We start from the raw sequence: 18,269 nt of genomic DNA, 5'->3' as shown, positions 1-18,269 counted from the left end.
ATCCCAGAGTAGAGACTGTATCCAGTGAAATGCCCTTGCGGGTCGGGGGGCGGTGAGGGGGTGGGGCTGGAGAGAAGGCTGAACGCCCGAATTTCTCAAAGGAACAGACCCCGATTGCCTTCAGGTAACCTGCTGAGTGACCTTTTCAAAGCTTCCGGGGACTAAAATGCTATGCCTCTGCCCTTCCAGAAACCTCTGAGATGTATAAGCAGCATCCGCGTCCCACTTGTCGGAGGGGGTCCCCCATCCCCTGGTCAGCCGCCTTTTGCTTTCCGGTTTTTTCTTCTTTTTCCTCTTTTTTTTTGGGGGGGGGGAGATAAGCCCCCCTCCCGAGCGGCTCGAGGGGCGCCCGCGTCTCCCCCCGCCTTCCCGCACCCCCCACGCTGCGCGGTTCGGCTTCCCGGGTCCCGCGCGCCCCGGGGATCGCCGGGGCCGGGCGGCTCGGGGCGCGCGGGGAAGCTCCCTCCGCTTCCCGCTGGCTAAGAGCGCGTGTTCTCTGCTCTCCCGCGCACAGGGCACCACGAGCCGCGCGGGGCACCTGGCGGGGCCGGAGCCCGCGCCGCCGCCGCCGCCGCCGCCGCGGGAGCCGTTCGCGCCCAGCCTGGGCAGCGCCTTCCACCTGCCCGACGCGCAGCCCGCCGCCGCCGCCGCCGCCGCGCTCTACTACTCGAGCTCCACGCTGCCCGCGCCCCCGCGCGGGGGCTCCCCGCTGGCCGCGCCCCAGGGCGGCTCGCCCACCAAGCTGCAGCGCGGAGGCTCGGCCCCCGAGGGCGCCGCCTACGCCGCGCCGGCGCGCGGCTCCTCGCCCAAGCAGTCGCCCAGCCGCCTGGCCAAGTCCTACAGCACCAGCTCGCCCATCAACATCGTCGTGTCCTCGGCCGGCCTGTCCCCGATCCGCGTGACCTCGCCCCCCACCGTGCAGTCCGCCATCTCCTCCTCGCCCATCCACCAGCTGAGCTCCACCATCGGCACGTACGCCACCCTGTCGCCCACCAAGCGCCTGGTCCACGCGTCCGAGCCGTACGGCAAGCACTCGCAGGAGCTGTATGCCACGGCCACCCTCCAGAGGCCGGGCAGCCTGGCAGGTAACGGGCTCGCCGCTCGGCACCCCGCACCCCCCGGGGGCCGTCTGGGCGCGCGCTGGGGGACCGTGCGGGAGGCAGGCAGACAGACGGCGGGGACTGGAGCAGACTCGGGCTGGTCTTGTCGGTGGGCAGGTGTTTAGCATCCTCTGAAGGTAGGAAAGCGGAGGGCGTCCCTAGACAGGCTGTGTTAACTAGCATCTGAACTCAAATCTACCGGTTGCTTCTGTTTGGAAGTCGTGCATTCTCGCAAACTCGAGTGTTTTCTTTCTGTCTCTACGTCTCTCTCTCTCTGTCTTCCCCTTCTCGCTCTCTCTGTCCCTGTCACCCCACCCTCAATAGGCAGATGTCCATCCTTTAAGTCAAATTTAATAAGCAGTCACAAAGACCTGTTGAATGTATCCAGAAAAAAGAGCACAGAGAATAAAAACGACTGGGTTTCTAGGATCACCTGTAGTTCTCTGCATTAAGTTGCAGAGAAAAAGTAAGGGATTTTCTTACCTATAGAGCAGACATCCAACTTCCAAAGATTTCAGTAGTCGTGAAAAAGTTACCTGTGATGAATTGCCTGGAATTTTTACTACTTTGTGGTGGCTTAAAATGATTATGTTTTGTCTAAGTGTGGTTACTGGGAAAATGAAAAGAGCTTCCAGACCTGCTGTTGAGATTGTGTAGATCCCAGCAATGGGGGGGGAAAGTAACCAACGATGAAGTCTCTTGAGTGTGTTGCCTGTTTGTTAAGAGGGATGGGGTGGGGAAATTGGGCTCAATGGGTTTTGGGGATGAAACCTGCTTTTCCTTGCCAGTTTGGAGGAGGTGACACTTCTGTGGTCCTTATGCCCATCGAAGACCAGGCTGAGCTGGGGATTCACTGCTGGTTAACACCATATGTTCAGCTTAAACAAGACACTGTGATCGAAAGACTAATGTTTTGTCTCCTTAAACACCTGACAACAACCCCAGATTTATTGTTGATTTTTTTTCCCCCTCTTATGAAAGTATTTGGTAGCTGTGTCACTCTAGTAACAGATGCTGCTCTCATATGTTCCCCTTCTTGACATAAATGGATGCCTATAAAGATAAATAGAATAAAGAAAAAGAACTTGTTGCATACAGGAGGCAGGTGTCCAAGGGCTTTTTAAATTCACACAGTAATCGCCAGTGTGGACTGGTCTGGCATAACAGGACACAGACAGGAATTCTGCTGCCCCCAAATTATGCTAGGTATGCTTTTTCTCTCACTAACTCCTTCTCTCTCTTTAATAGAATTTTGGAAGTAACACTCATGATGTCGGCCTAGTGCCAGTGTCCAAATGCCTGTAACATAGGGACTCAAGAGTGGCAGTCTGGTCAGAAGAGGGCCCTGGGAGAGACCTGTATGGAAACATAGTTTAGATAAGTTTGGAAACTTTGTTTTAGAAGTTTGCAAAATAAGTTTCTGGATCATGGCAAGGAGTGGGGACCTGAGGAGTTTGTGGGAGACTCAGGCCCTTGGACCCTCTTCCCAGCCATCAGAGAGAAGAGGCAGAGTCCTAGAGGGTCCCAGTGACTTGCCAAAATCCCATCTGTTCCCTGCAGAGACCCGGGGAAAGAAACCAGGAGCCTTAATTTCCGTCTCTTTGTCCCAGTGATCAGACGTGCTAAACTTGGGGGGGTTCCACTCAATCACATTACGAAAAATAGGGAGTGTGTGTCTGGTGGAGATGGAAGTTGGAGGGGTGGGTGTGACGGGGCAGGATGAGAGCCTGACTGCTCCTAATGTCACTGAATGAAGTGCTGGGCTGGGCTTAGTCACTCAGTCGTGTCTGACTCTTTGCAACCCCACAGACGCCCCCCCCCCCCCAGGGTCCTCTGTCCAGGGGGATTCTCCAGGCAAGAGTACTGGAGTGGGTTGCATGCCCTCCTCCAGGGAATCTTCCCAACCCAGGGATCCAACCTAGGTCTCCCGCAATGCAGGTGGATTCTTGACCAACTGAGCCACCAGGAAAACCAATGGAGAGGTTTTAAAAGTGTATGGGCTTCTTCCCAGGTGGAGATAGTGATAAAGAACCCACCTGCCAATGCAAGAGACACAAGAGATATGGGTTCAGTCCCCAGATCAGGAAGATCCCCTGTAGCAGGGCATGGTAACCCACTCCAATATTCTTGCCTGGAGAATCCCATGGACAGAGGAGCCTGGTGGGCCACAGTCCATAGGGTCACAAAGAGGCAGACATGACTGTCGTGACTTCCCACGCATGCATCTGTTTAGGAGATCGTTTATCCTCTGATAATCTGGAGTGAATGTGTCTGAGGATATGATGTGTGTGTGGTGGGCGGGGGGGGGGGGAGAGTGAGAGTGAGAGAGAGAGAGAGAGAGAGAGAGTGTGTGTATGTGTGTGTGTGTGTGTGTGTGAGTGAGTGAGTTAGAGAGAGAGAGAGAGGGAGAGAAAGTAAGGAGTCTTTGTCCAGAAATAAGGGACCTTCAGGTGCTCATCACAAGCCCATGTGCTTTCACTTACCTCTTCATCTCCATCCCTTCTTCGCTTCTCTGACCAGATTCCATTTTTAGCTCCCTGGTGGGAAAAGAATCAACATGCCATTGACGGTTCTTGATTTTGGAGCTACAAGAAGCACTTTTAATATTTGAGTTACTTTGTTTCAAATGCATACTTTTAAATATTCATTTGAAGATTTTTTTCAAGCAAATTGCTGCTGGTGGTTTTTGAGTTTCAAATTATTCTATAACTCTGCATAAATACTTGGGTTGCATGAGATCATTGGCCTTATTTAGAATTTAGCAAAGTCTGGCCCATGAAAGAGGTGTGGGGACCGATTCTGACAACTGTGAGAACTCAGGAGCATTGGAGTTTATGGACTCTGTACCTGAATCCATGTGCTTGATACTGTTCCAGGTATCGTAAAGTTGGGAGCCACCTGGTTTGCTAATTGAAAGTGCAATTAAAAGTCAAGCTTGAAAAAGAGCTTTTGCATTTTCAGGGTTGTGACTTTGGAGATTTGTCACTGATGACTAGGAAGTGTGAACACTGGGATAGATAGTGATTTTCACTGTTGAATACATTAATCCCTTTAATTATTTGTTAAGCACCTCTTATGTACTGGCACTGATTTGGACCCTAGGGAAACAGAATTGATCAATATGAACCAAAATCCCTGGCCTCATTTCAGCTGGAGAAGATAGAAAATCACAGGCATTTTTAGCAGAGTGACCAGGGAAAGAAGGTGATTTTTGAGTCAATTATGAAGGCAGTGAGGATACTGGCCATAGTCATACCCAGCAGAAGGGCATTCTGGGCAAAAGGAACAGCGAGTTCAAAAGCTGAAAATGGACGTGTGTCTGATATGTTTGCAGAATGGCAGGGACACCAGTGAGGGTATGTCAGAGAGAAAGAGGGCAAAGAAATGACACAGACTCCAGTGAAGTGACCAGCAAGGTGGGGGTGGAAGCTCAGATCAGGGGAGGCCTCAAGATTTTGGGATGCTGACTATACCCCATCCACGGGAGCTGTTGAGGGTTTGAGCAGTGGAGTGACACAGTGTGACTTAGTCTATAACAGAATACGCTATAGAGGACCAAGGGCAAAACCAGGAGGACAAGCTGGGAGGTCCCTGCAGTGAGGTAAGCAAGAGATGATGAAGGCTCGGGGGCCAGCATGGAAGCATTGGAGGCTGTGAGCAGTCGTGTAGTCCTGGGTCTGTAGATAGAGCCCAGCTGACCAGATTGTCTCATGGACTAGGTGATGATGGTAAGAGAGAGAGGACTTAAGGATACCTCCGACTCAACAACCAGAAGAATGGAATCAACCACTGGCTGCGATTGGGCAGGATACAGAAGCATCTGGTTGGGTTTGGAGGCAGTTTGGAGATGGGACATCTGTCTATCAGAAGGCACGTGTGAAGTAGACAGGTGGGTACACAAGTTGGAGTTCAGGGGAAAGCCCAGGCTGGAGATAAAAAATCAGGGAGTCATCAGTAAGTAGATGGTATTTGAGACTGAGAATCTTAAAGGCGTTTCTACATAGGAAGTAAGTTTAGAGAGAAGGGGTCCATGGACTGAGCCCAGATGCCTCCCACAAGTGCAGGGGTCTAGGAGTAGAACAGCTGCTGCTGCTAAGTCGCTTCAGTCGTGTCCGACTCTGTGCGACCCCCTAGCCGGCAGCCCACCAGGTTCCTCCATCCCTGGGGTTCTCCAAGCAGGAACACTGGAGTGGGTTGCCATTTCCTTCTCCAATGCATGCATGCATGCTAAGTCACTTCAGTCATGTCTGACTCTATGCAACTCCATGGACAGCAGCCCAGCAGGCTCCTCCATCCACAGGACTCTCCAGGCAGGAACACGGGAGTGGGTTGCCATTTCCTGCAAATGGCAGGAACCCAAGCGAAAGAAAGAGATAAGTCAGAAGTGTAGGTCAGTGTCATTTCTTAGGTGCCAGGAGAATAACATGTCTATTGTTTCCCACAACTTTATGAGGTCAGGGTGATTTTTACCTCCATTGTACAGGTTTGAAAACTGACGCATATCATCAGTGATAAATCCTTTACCCAGAGTCACCTTGGCTGGAAGTGACAGGGATGCGGTTTGAAGCTCCATCACTATCACTTTGAATCCAGCATCTCTATACTCTTCAATACACATGATATATAGTTGTTGTTGTTCATTTGCTAAGTCTTGTCTGACTCTTTGCAACCCTGTGGACTGCAGCACATCAGGCTTCCCTGTCCTTCACTGTCTCCCAGAGTTTGCACAAACTCAGGGCCATTGAGTCGGTGATGCCATCCAACCAACTCATCCTTTATCCTGCCTCCCTTCTCCTCCCACCCTCTATCTTTCCCAGCATCAGGGTCTTTTACAATGAGTTAGCTCTTCACATAGGGTGGCCCAAGTATTGGAGGTCAGAGGTGTTGTATGTTATTGAAGAAAGACACCAAGGACATAGAAATACCATACAAGTTTTCAACTTATTTAAATGACTAGTGATTTTGAAGAAGCAGAAATGTCTCAAAAATGTGTCAACATCCTGTTGACTATGACTACAGTACCAATTTTTGTTCAACTCTGTACAGCAGATAACATAATCCTTTCATTTTCTGGTTTAGAGCAAAATTAATCCTGTTAAAAATAGAAATCTGAGTTGTAAATACATATTAAAGTTAAGTCAAACATCAGAAGCTTATTTTTAGGTAAAAATGAAATGGATTAAATGAAGATTCTTAGCCAATGATTGTCATCAAAACTGACCTAATAGGGAGAGGAATTTGTCCAGACTTGTGCCTCTTGTACGCCCGCCAAAGAGACATCAAACTCACTCTTTAGAGGGGATCACACACTATAAACCTCACATTCCACATTCTTGGAGATCCAATTCATGCCCTGATTTGTTAATACTTTCAGGTGCACCTGTTACAAGAAAGAAAAAAAAAGCCTAATCCTATTTAAAAGCTTTGCAATCTCTGTCAGTTTTCTCAGAGGAAACCCAAGGTCTCCTCAGGTAATAAGCAAGTTTGTTTATCACATGGTGCTTGGGACATGGTCAGAATGAAATGTGATATCTGGCTGCTTCTGCCCTTTTAAATTGCGTTTCCTATACTTGAACAATTCTTGTGAACCTTCCAACTCCCCCTTAAGCTAAAAAAAAAAAAAAATCCTAGTTTAGATTTACTAGTTAAAATGTGATAGGCCTGTGATATCAATCAACAGTTTAATCTTCTTTCTAAAGTGGTTTATGGCTGGCTGTCAGCCGAAACTTCCTGGGGTTCTTTGGCACTCAGCCTCGTAGGGACCTCTCCTCAACTGCAGAAGCTCCAGTGATTTCCTGGCTAGCCACACTCCTCAGTCCCAGCCCTTCATCAGAACCTCATGCTCTCAGAGCCCAGGCCCCACCCAAGCATCTCTTCCTGGCTCAGAATGTAAAATAGATCTGTCTCCCCGCACTGTGCACTCAGCCATCCTGCCCCTCAGAGCACTTGGGGGGAGAATGGACTGATTCCTACTCATGGACTGTCTCCAGCTTCCACCAACAAAGCCAGCCATTTACGCGCTACAATTCTGGGATCCCTCTCTCCGAGGTCCACTCTCTCCGAGGAGGGTGGGTACTAAAATCTCTTCAGCAAACCTCCGCTCTACTTACTGTTTCCTAACTGCCTCCCTCTGCCTGGAGACCCAGACTCCAAGACATTCCTTTGAAAACCACTCTGTGCAGCATCTGATTGCAACATAATGTCTGATTTCTGTCCAGTTGATGTCCATTCAGATCAGATAAGCAGCAGGGAGTGTATCCTTTTATCACCTGTTTTCTGTACAGTGAGTAGCTGGATCAGGAAGTAAATGTTTGGGATGCTAGGGGCCACAGAGGCTTTCCAGATGGGTTCCTTTTTGTTGATTCCTGGAATTGAGTATCTTCCCTTCTCTCTCTACTGCCTGGTGACCTTGCTAGTTAAAATAGGGTGAACAGATCTTTTTGTTCTTTTGAGAGCAGCATCTTTATGTAGCCTTATAGGCTGGCCTGTTCAGTGTTTGATACTTACACGATATTGATCATGCTGTAATTTAACTGGGAACATGTACATTTTGAAAATGACACTGAACCTTGGACAACAGTTAAGGTGACATGACTCTCTCCACTCATCAGCTTCTCTGAGCCTCAGACCCTCTGAAATAAAGAGTACAGAATTAAATACAATGGGGAATGAAGTCACAGAAGTGACAGAGACTGGAAGGTGGTTGTCACCAACAAGCAAGTCATTGAAAACATTCTAGAAAGCAAACTACATAGGAGTGATAAGCAATGAAAGTGTGGAAGTTTCTCCCAGGAGTCTGCTGTGTCTCGGAGGTGGACCAGCTGTCTTGTGTGAGTGCTTGGACAAGGTCGACCTTAAGAGCTGGGGTGCTGGAGAGAAGTGAGGCTTGCGATGGAGGGATTTAGAGTCAGCGCTTGAGACCATGGCTCCCTTCTCCCATCTCATCCCCTCCTTCCTACCAAGATTATGACCTGGTGTCCAGTGCTTACTCCAGGCTGAAGACTAGGCGTGGGCTCTTGAAGAAGCTGAACAAACTGCCTGAGAAAGCTAGACTTCAGTTATGGCAGTTGGTGGCCCAGAGGAAGTTCGCTTCATACAGGCTTGTGGGGTGGTGAGCTGACACCCACCAGCTTGGAGCTGCTGGCCGCTGTCTCTTTCTGCAGAAGGACGGCCAGCCCATAGGCTCCACTCTTCTCCTCAGTTCTAATAGAAAGACACACAGTGGAAAGCATTTCTGTTTATGCCGTAGCAGAAGAAGCCGGCCCTGGGTTTCTGTTTCTCAAATATGAGGAATTACCAAGGATTACTAAGGAATTTGGGTGAATTAGTGGCATGAAAAAGAAAACCAGGAAAGTGAACTGTCTCTTGGAAGAAGCAGAGATGATTTATAGAAAAGGGAGCGCAGGATGAAAAGAGACAAGCTAAAACTTTAGGTTTAGGGCTGAGAAGGATTTAAGAAGATCTTATATTTATTAAGAAAGAATTGAGTTGATATGTGAAAGGATCAAAGAACAAGAAAATCTTTTGGGGGCTGTAAAAATATAACTACCACATTAAAAAATTTGATAGAACGAGTGGGAAATAGTCAAGGAAATCACTGGGAAGGCAGCATATAAAGAGAAAGAGATAGAGAATACTACAGCAAGCGTCATAAAGGAACAAACCCAGGGGATCTGACATATTACTGCAGCCTCAGAGAGAAACATGCAGAAAAGCAAATTATCAGTGGAGTAATGCAGAGCAATTCCTAAGAGCTGAGGGACCTGTGTCCTCCTAGGAAATACCCTTTGCTTGGAATAGAAAATATTTCATCTTCTGCATCATGAAACTTCATAACACCAACATAAAAAGACTCTGAAACCCCTGGAGAGGAATAAAACAGATGGCACCTGACTTGCAGTAGTGACGCTGGAGGAAAAAGAACATTCAGGTGATGCCCTAAAAAAGTTTCAACCTAAAGAGCCTCTTGATGAAAGTGAAAGAGGAGAGTGAAAAAGTTGGCTTAAAACTCAACATTCAAAAAACTAAGATCCTGGTATCCGGTCCCACCACTTCATAGCAAATAGTTGGGGAAGCAATGCAAACAGTGAGAAACTTTATTTTTGGGGGCTCCAAAATCACTGCAGATGGTGACTGCAGCTATAAAATTAAAAAACACTTTGCTCCTTGGAATAAAAGCAATGATCAACTTAGACAGTGTATTAAAAAGCAGAGACATTATTTTGCTGACAAGGGTCCGTCTAATCAAAGCTGTGGTTTTTCCAGTAGTCATGTATGGATGTGAGAGTTGGACTATAAAGAAAGCTTAGCACTGAAAAATTGATGCTTTTGGACTGTGGTGTCAGAGAAGACTCTTGAGAGTCCCTTGGACTGCAAGGAGATCCAACCAGTCCATCCTAAAGGAGACCAGTCCTGGGTGTTCATTGGAAGGACTGATGTTGAAGCTGAAATTCCAGTACTTTGGCGACCTCATACAAAGAGTTGGCTCATTGGAAAAGACCCTGATGCTGGGAAGAATTGGGGGCAGGAGGAGAAGGGGACGACAGAGGATGAGATGGTTAGATGTCATCACCAACTTGATGGACATGAGTTTGAGCAAGCTCCGGAAGTTGAGGATGGACAGGGAAGCCTGGCATGCTGCGGTCCATGGGGTCGCAAAGAGTCGGACATGACTGAGCCACTGAACTGAAAACCTATGCAGAGCTCAATTATCCATCATCTCTAAAAAAGAGTATGAGATATTTTCAGACTTGCAAGTGCTCGCAAAATCTGTCTCCTAGGCACCCTTTCCTAAATGTGACCACAATTGGATGGTGTATTCTTAGTTAAATATGGGCATAAAGCGAGAGGAAAGCATGGAATCCAAAGAGGCAATTTATACTGACCAGAAGGTCTATGGAGAGTTTCCCCTGAAGGGATCAGGGTGGGGAGACAGCTGGGTGGCAGGAAAGATGGGACTCAACGCATAAATGTGGACAATCATGACTCAACGCATGAATGTGGACAATCATGAATATTGGGGAAATTCCAGAGGAGTCTGTGTAATCTCAATATTTAAGAACAGAACAAGTAGAAAGATGAGTAAAAGTAATGAATTTACTTGCAGTCCTGTTGAGTTTCACAAATACAGGAGGCAGTGGTCACCAGCATGGATTGAGGAGCTAGCTAGATGTGTGCGCATATCTTGATTCTGTCACTTGCCAGCTCCATGACCCTGGATAGCTTGGTTGAGCCCAGTAAGTCTTTACTGACCACTTGTCTTGTGCTGGGTGCTGTCTCAGTTGTGACCACACACCTGTGAACAACAGAGGCCAAAGCACCTGTCCTCTTACAGGTGATGGTCTGATGCTGATAGGATATTAGATGGTGGGGAGTGCCAGGGAAGGGAGGACTGAGAGAGGGCAGGGTGGCCAAGCTCTCTACCGCAAGATGTCCACTAAGCAAACACCTGGATGTATGAGACAGAGGGAACAGCCAGTGCAAAGGCCCTGAGGTGAAATCATGCCAGGCTTGTTTGGGGAACAGAATGGGGCTTCTCTGAGATTGCTTGCATTTCCTATAGTGAGGATAACAGTGCTGCAGCCATTATACTGGCATAGCAAAGGTCATAAGAGATTGAGAATCATGCCTGTCAATTGCTGATTTGCATGTCTACATATTAAAAGTGTTCAGTACTGATGAGAACTCTGCTCACTCTATGGATTCACTGATGAAATCTTTTGTGGATCAAGCAACTTATACTTCCATGGTTTCCACTCAAGCTGCCTCTGCTATGTATCCTGACCACACTGACTTTCTCTGTTAGTAATACCTTATGGATGAATAAGAAATAAGGGGGCTTCCCTGGTGCCTCAGTCATTAAAGAATCTGCCTGCAGTGTGGGAGACCTGAGTTCGATCCCTGGGTTGGAAAGATCCCCTGGAGGAGAGCATGGCAGGCTACTCTAGAATTCTTGCCTGGAGAATTCCCATGGACAGGGGAGACTGGCAGTCTGCAGTCCATGGGGTCACAAAGAGTCGGACACAACTGAACGACTAAGCGCGGCACACACATGGATGAATAAGGGCTTCCCAGGTGGCACAGTTGGTAAAGAATATGCCTGCTCAATGCAGAAGACACAAGAGAGGCTGGTTCAATCCCTGGGTCAGGAAGATCCCCTGGAAGAGAAAATGGCAGCCCACTCTAGTATTTTTGCCTGGAGAATCCCCATGGACAGAGGAGCCTGCTGGGCTACAGTTCATGGGGTCAAAAAGAGTCAGACGTGACTAAGCATGCACAGACACACATAGATGAATAAACCTTGTCTGGTGAAAAAAAAGGGAGTCTCAGTAAATCATGACTATTGTTACTTTGCAGAATCATGATATCAGCCCAGTCTATTGGGCATTCATGTCTAAATAAGATGGAGCTCATGACTCCAGGGATCTCCCTTGACAGGAAGGGGTAGAATGGTGTCAGTTCAGAAGTAGCCTGTGGTATCAAGAACTATGAGAGAGGACCAGGGTCTCAGGACATCCCTGGAGGGAGAGGCATGTCCAGGTAGAAGGATGGGGAAAGTGTCCCTGAAGGAGGCAGCATTTGAGGTTGAGTTTAATAAAGTGCAGCTGAACAGGTTCAAACGGGAGAAGAGGGTATAGCTAGGGAGGGATGGGTTAGATATTGGTTAAAAGTGTATGAAACATCTTGTAAGCTGCTTTTCACTTGGAGTTAGGACCCCGCGGCAAGGGACTGACTAACTGAGATGATGGAGGTTGGAGGTAAGGTGAGGGTGCGAGGAGATTGAAGAGGAGTGGATTAAAGCAAGGACCTGCTATTGTGCAGTGCGACCAAAAACAAATGGGGTTGAGTCACTAAGTCGTGTCTAAGTCTTGAGACCGCGTGGAGTATAGCCCACCAGGCTCCTCTGTCCATGGGGTTTCCCAGGCAAGAATACTGCAGTGGGTAGCGGTTCCCTTCTCCAGGGGATCTTCCTGACCCAAGTATTGAACTGGACTCTCCTGCATTGCAGGTGGATTCTTTACCAACGGAGTTGTCAGGGAAGTCCCACTGACAATAAATAAGTAAAAGAAGGACCTCACTGTAGAACACAGGGAGCTCTTCTTAATACTCTGTAGTGACCTCTATGGGGAAATAATCTAAAAGAAGAGTGGATATACGTGGATGTGTAACTGATTCACTTTGCTGTACCCTTGAGACTGACACGACATTGTAAATCAGCCATACTCCAATAAAAGTAATTTTTAAAAAGCGGAGGACAAGTTCTCCGACCCCAGAAATTAGCCAGCTCTTAGGATATTTCCCTTTTCCCTCATTGAAAAATGGGCCGGGTAATGTGAAGCCACATGTTCCCCTGGTCCTGGACTCAGAAGTTACTTATTTCTTAAGTACTGCTGATCACACGGACGGCTGGTAGAAACAGTCTGCTGGCAAATGCTTGTATATGATGCTGAATCAGAGAAAGAAGTAACAGAGAGGTTTCCTAGGGGGTCCCCAGCACCCAGCAATGAGAAAGCCTGGCTGGTGTCTGACCCCTGGTGTGAGTTTTTTCCGTCTCCATGCCTCTGAACTGAAGGTTGAGGGAACACTGGGGGTAACGTACTTCGGGTTCCCTGTGGTGCTTACACATTTCAGATCATAGGTGTGGATTAATATGGGCAAACAGGTGTCTGTGGTAACCATTCACTTTTAAGTGTCTGCATCAGTTCAGCAATCCTAGTTAACCAGTATCTCTGCCTTAGCAAATAGGAAGCTTCTTTTAAATACTTTTTTTCTTTTTATCTAAGCAAGAGGGATTATGGAGAGAACCAACTTTTACTAGCTGTGAAAATAGCCTCCAACAATTAATAACTCAAAAGCTTTCAGAATGGAGTTTATTTGCGACCCAACCTGCGTCAGATCCTTTTTGCCATGATATTTAACCAATGGGCATTTTTATGATTTTTTGATCGGGTGGAGAGGGATGTGGGAGGGGGGAACGGGATGGGGAACACATGTAAATCCATGGCTGATTCAGGTCAATGTATGACAAAAACCACTACAATATTGTAAAGTAATTAGCCTCCAACTAATAAAAATAAATGGGGGAATAAAAGAAAATTAAAAAAAAATTTATTTTAGTGACGTATAGCTATTTACAAGGTCATGTTAGTTTCATTTTGTAATTTTAATAACTTGGTCGTATATTATAGTCCATGTTACACAGAATATATATGTCATGTATAATACATTTAATTTCTGCCTATTATGTATATTTTAAATAAATGACAAGAACTTCCCTGGTGGTCCAGTGGCTAGAACTTCACCTTCCAATGCAGGGGGTGTGGGTTTGATCCCTCATTAGGGAGCTAAGATCTCACATGCCTAGCGGCCAAAAATACAAAACATAAAACAGAAGCCATATGTAACATTCAATAAAGACTTTAAAAATGATCCACGTTAAAAAAAAAATCTTTAAAAAAGTATTTGATGAAAAACACTATGCACTCATCCGTGTCTATGTATATATGAAAAGTGAAACTGTGAGTCGCTCAGTCATGTCTGACTCTTTGTGACCCCATGGACTGTAGCCTGCCAGGCTCCTCTGTCCATGGAATTCTCCAAGCAAGCGTTTTAGAGTGGGGTTGCCATTCCCTTCTCCAGGTGATCTTCTCAACCCAGGAATCAAACCCAGGTCTCCTGCATGGCAGGCAGATTCTTTACTGTCTAAGCCGCCAGGGGTACCCGTAAGTATATGTACATACACTCATATGTGTCTGTATATGTGTGTACTTTATATATGAACAAACTTTGATTTGCTGTGAAATAACTAAAGTGAAATACCTAAAATCTCTAAAGGCTGATCTCAAGAAGATCTATATGTCTATTATGAAAGCACTGACTTTGATACAAAAAAGAATGTATACTGAATTTTCCTGCAACCAGAAGAGGCAGAGCATTTATTTAAGTGGGTTAACAGGCTCCCTGGGGCAACTAAGCCCTCTGCATATCTCAGAACTCCTCATCACACTTCATCTAGTCGACATTCAACAAGTTTCTTCGACTATTATAGAGCTCACTACTTGGTGAAAGTGTTAAGCCCCATCAATAACTGAAAATCACCCATAGAATGAAGTGAAGTATGAACACAAAGACAACCAGGTTCTCTTCAAGGTGAGTGGAGGATGGAAAAATTGCCAACAGCTGACAGAAAAACTTGGCTCAATGAGTATTAAACATGAATAAAGTAAAGTGTTAGTCACTCAGTCATGTCCGACTCTGCTGCCTGTTGGACTGTAACCTGCCAGGCTCCTCTGTCCATGGGATTCTCCAGGCAAGAATACTGGAGCGGGTAGCCATCTCCTTCTCCAGGGGATCTTCCTCACCCTTGTCTCCTGGATTGCAGACAGACTCTACTATCTGAGCCACCAGGAAAGTTAAAAGTGTATAGTGAAAGAAAGTGAAGTCGCTCAGTCGTGTCCGACTTTGCGACACCGTGGACTGTAGCCCATGAGGCTCCTCCATCCATGGGATTCTCCAGGCAAGAATACTGGAGTGGGTTGCCATTTCCTCCTCCAGGGGATCTTCCCAACCCAGGGATCGAACCCAGGTCTCCCTCATTGCAGGCAGACGCTTTAATCTCTGACCACCAGGGAAGCCCATGAAAGTGTATAAGGTACACGCTTTTCTCTCACGTCTTCTCTCACCACTGAGTTTCTCAAAGCTTTGGGAAGTGGCTTCTTATGCTTTTAGGCATCAGTTGAAATATTAGCAGAGACCCAGACAGCCGTCTCTGAAATGTCACAGACTCCCCTGGAGAGCTCGCCACTCTCTATGTCTGACTCCAAAGATGCAAATCATCATAAAAACAGACAGTGCCTGTTCTCTGGCGTCTGTGTACACCAAGGACCTGCCCAGGAAGCCCCAGACTTGATAGTGAAAGGAACCCAAAGAAAATCATTAATGGTCTTCACTCAGTGGACTTGAACAGCTCTTCGAATTTCTGTTTGCTGTAATTATCTTCACACAGATGGACATGATGGAGCTTGGGCAAACTCCAGGAGATAGTGAGGGATAAGGAGGCCTGGTGTGCTGCAGTCCGTGGGGTCACAAAGAGTCGGATATGACAGTGATTGAACAACAAGTCTTCACATAGGCTTGATAGCCTTGATTTTTCCTGTTTGGCTTCCTGGATGGCTCCTGGGCCCACAGATGCTATGCTGTCGAAGAAGGGGAGTCTGTCCTAACCTGGAATGATGTCTGTATTTCCTGGCATTTCTGGTTTCAGCCTTCGCTCTCCTTGAATGGACTGGCAGCATCTTAAAGAAGTCAACCCCTCCCTAGGAGTTAAGTGCGTACACACACACGTATACACGCACGCTCACATTCATTCAGGTCATGAACTCAGCTGGTTAGAAGCAGATCATGCCACAGTCCCCTCTGTGGCTGAGTCAGTAGCTGGTTGTGGTTGACATTGTCCCAGACAGGCCCTTCACCTTGACAGTCTTCTAGCAGATGTAGTATTTGTTTTGCATTGAAAGAGTGAGTACCAATTTCTGTACTAGGAAGGCACCTGTAGCATCACTATTGTACCATAGCAATTGGTGATTTAATAACCACTTCTAAAGTAACAGACGAAAGGTGGGTGGGAGAATTATAACTGTACGTAGGTCTCATCAATCATACATTTATTAGGGAATTAATGTTTTAATATAACCAGTATTCAAATAGTAATTACTCATATATAGTTCAGTGGCTAATTGGATTCTAAAACACACTCATACGCATACACATATTAAAAGCTTTTAACCAGAAAAGAATCAAGGAAGAACTTTAGTCCTTGAAACTGTTTATTACACAGAATAATTCCTCTCCTCTCAAACTTTTTTCATATGCCAAGTATTATGTTGATTAATAAAACTTTAATAAAAAATATACATAAATTATACAATGTAAATATAGAAAATGACAAATCTATGAAACAGTTTATTTGCTTGTTCCCCCCACCCCAAGTTGTATTGTGAGTTAATGATGCCTACTTCTTGAATTATCACTAAGGCCATTTGGTAGGTATTGGAGGAACATAGAAAGCAGTACAAAAATGATACAAGGAAGATATTTGAAGTTTGTGTTTTGGCGAATATCTAATTCTGAAAAGGATTGGGAAATGGCAACCTGCTCCAGTATTCTTGCCTGGAAAATTCCATGGATGGAGGATCCTGGTGGCCTGCAATCCATGAGGTTGCAAAGAGTTGGGCATGACTGAGCATGCACACACGTAACTTTGAAAAGGAATTTGTGCCTCTGTCTATGATATACCTAATACAGTCTGAGGAAAAGTCTTCTGTTTAAGATGCTGAGATGCAGAACATCTTAGTCCAGATATTTTTCAAAATATTTAAAGTGATTTAGGAAGAAAATTGCATACCTGAGCCTACTTTCATCTGATTCAACCCTTCTTATCCATCCAATGAGAATTTCACCTGTGTCCTTTGCGCAAAAACCACATGCACAAAAGTGAAAACTGAGTGTTCAGCCTGTCTCCCCACAGCAGTCAGTCTTTGTAAAGCAAATGAAGACTTCCCCTCCTTTGCAGCCAGTCTGTCTTTACCTTTTGATATAGCAAAAACAATGGGTCAGGAGCACCTTGTCCTGGATTCTTTTTTTGGAAAGATTCATAATTATCCCTGGCAATTGCGTCTGAAGCCAGACTCCAGATATACTGTGGGAACATTGCACTGATGGGGTTTTGAGAAGTAGCTGTGGAGAAATAAAATGATATTCATTGAGTTTTATCCACCTTGTTGATAAAGATGAGTGTCTGTGTGGATATCAAAGTGTGTCCAGGTCTCTAGAAGTATGTCAGGCTTGAAAACATCTAGCAACCGAGATACACACGCAGAGCTAAATCAGTACATCCTGCCTTCTCACAGGGGGTTCTGTGGACCAGCAACACGAAAGTTGCCCAAGAACTTGTTAAAAATGAAGGACCTCACTTTTCCCCAAACCTGTTGTTGAGTCAGCACCTAAATATTAATCAGGGGACTTTTTGAGAGATACTGAAACACACTGCTGGTCCACTCAGAGCTACTGCCTACCTTCCCTGAGATAAAAAAGCAAAGAGGTGGACGCCAGATTAGCGCCGTGTATCTTGTGTGTTTTACTAGTACCACTGTGCCATCTTAGACGGGTATGTCTCCTGTTTCACTAGCACCACTGTGCCATCTTAGATGGGTATGTCTCCTGTTTCACTAGCACCACTGTGCCATCTTAGACGGGTTTGTTTCCTCGGGCCCTTTACTTGGAGTTGTGTGTGAACTGTGACACAGAACACCATCCTTCAGCATGGACGTGGAGCCACACGACCCTGGACTGAAAGTAAAACTGGCAATGGTCCATCCTAAGGGTGTGGAGATATCAGACTCCACATTATTCACACTTCATTGCCACTGTCTCATTACTGCGCATGTGCCTGCCTGTGCAAAAGGAACTGCACAAAACAAGCCCGTTTTTCTAACAGCTTTGGGAAGAAATGATTATGGTTAGGGAGGAAAGACAAGACAAGGGAATAAAATCACAGGGATATGCTGACCAGGGATTTTGGCCTTAATTATTCTTACTGGAAAGTATTTGAGTCCCAGTAGATGATTCCATTTAGTAAAACGTGAGGTGAAGTGTTGTAATTACAATAAGTTGTATTGGAAACTTTGTCAAGAAAATTACAGGAGCAAATGCTTCTGTGTTATATTTGTTGTCAGAGACTGTGTGAGTAGTCTTCATGATAGGAGCAAGGCTATATTATATCAGCAAAATATAGGAAAATTTAGGGTTTTATGAAAAAGATGAAACGGGGTGGGGGCATTCTTTGCTTTCCAGAACAGATTTATCATAGAATCATTTTATATCATCAGGTGGCCCATTACACTGAAATTATTAGCTTCAATGCAGTTTCATCATTGAATACAAATAAATTAATAATTTCCCTTCCAATAAATATGGTTCATGGCCTATAGTATAGAAAATGTGTCCATGTATTTTAACATTTATACCAATATAAGGCATCAAAGTAATTCAATAAATCATGGTCATTTGCAAATGAAATTAGCATATGGACTTGACTCAGGTTGTACAGGAATTATTTGGGGATCTTTTAAATACTGGAATTAAGTTGCAAATAATGCAAATATTATACCT

The 18,269-nt window shown here is 45.8% G+C and overlaps 1 protein-coding gene across 8 annotated transcripts in view; it reads left to right on the top strand.

The window, feature by feature from the left end:
- The window catches only part of CTNND2 (catenin delta 2), a 1,048,486-nt gene that overhangs the window by 606,243 nt on the left and 423,974 nt on the right, over positions 1-18,269 (top strand). For all 8 annotated transcript variants that reach the window (XM_070476489.1, XM_070476490.1, XM_070476493.1 and 5 more), the window contains one exon: positions 515-1,085. In XM_070476489.1, the coding sequence (XP_070332590.1) occupies positions 515-1,085 (571 nt within the window). The remainder of the gene's footprint in view (positions 1-514; positions 1,086-18,269) is intronic.

Source organism: Odocoileus virginianus, chromosome 14 (assembly GCF_023699985.2).
Source record: "Odocoileus virginianus isolate 20LAN1187 ecotype Illinois chromosome 14, Ovbor_1.2, whole genome shotgun sequence".
NCBI lineage: Eukaryota > Metazoa > Chordata > Mammalia > Artiodactyla > Cervidae > Odocoileus > Odocoileus virginianus.
The sequence above is the reverse complement of the archived record's forward strand: the minus strand, read 5'-3'. Positions and strand labels throughout refer to the sequence as shown.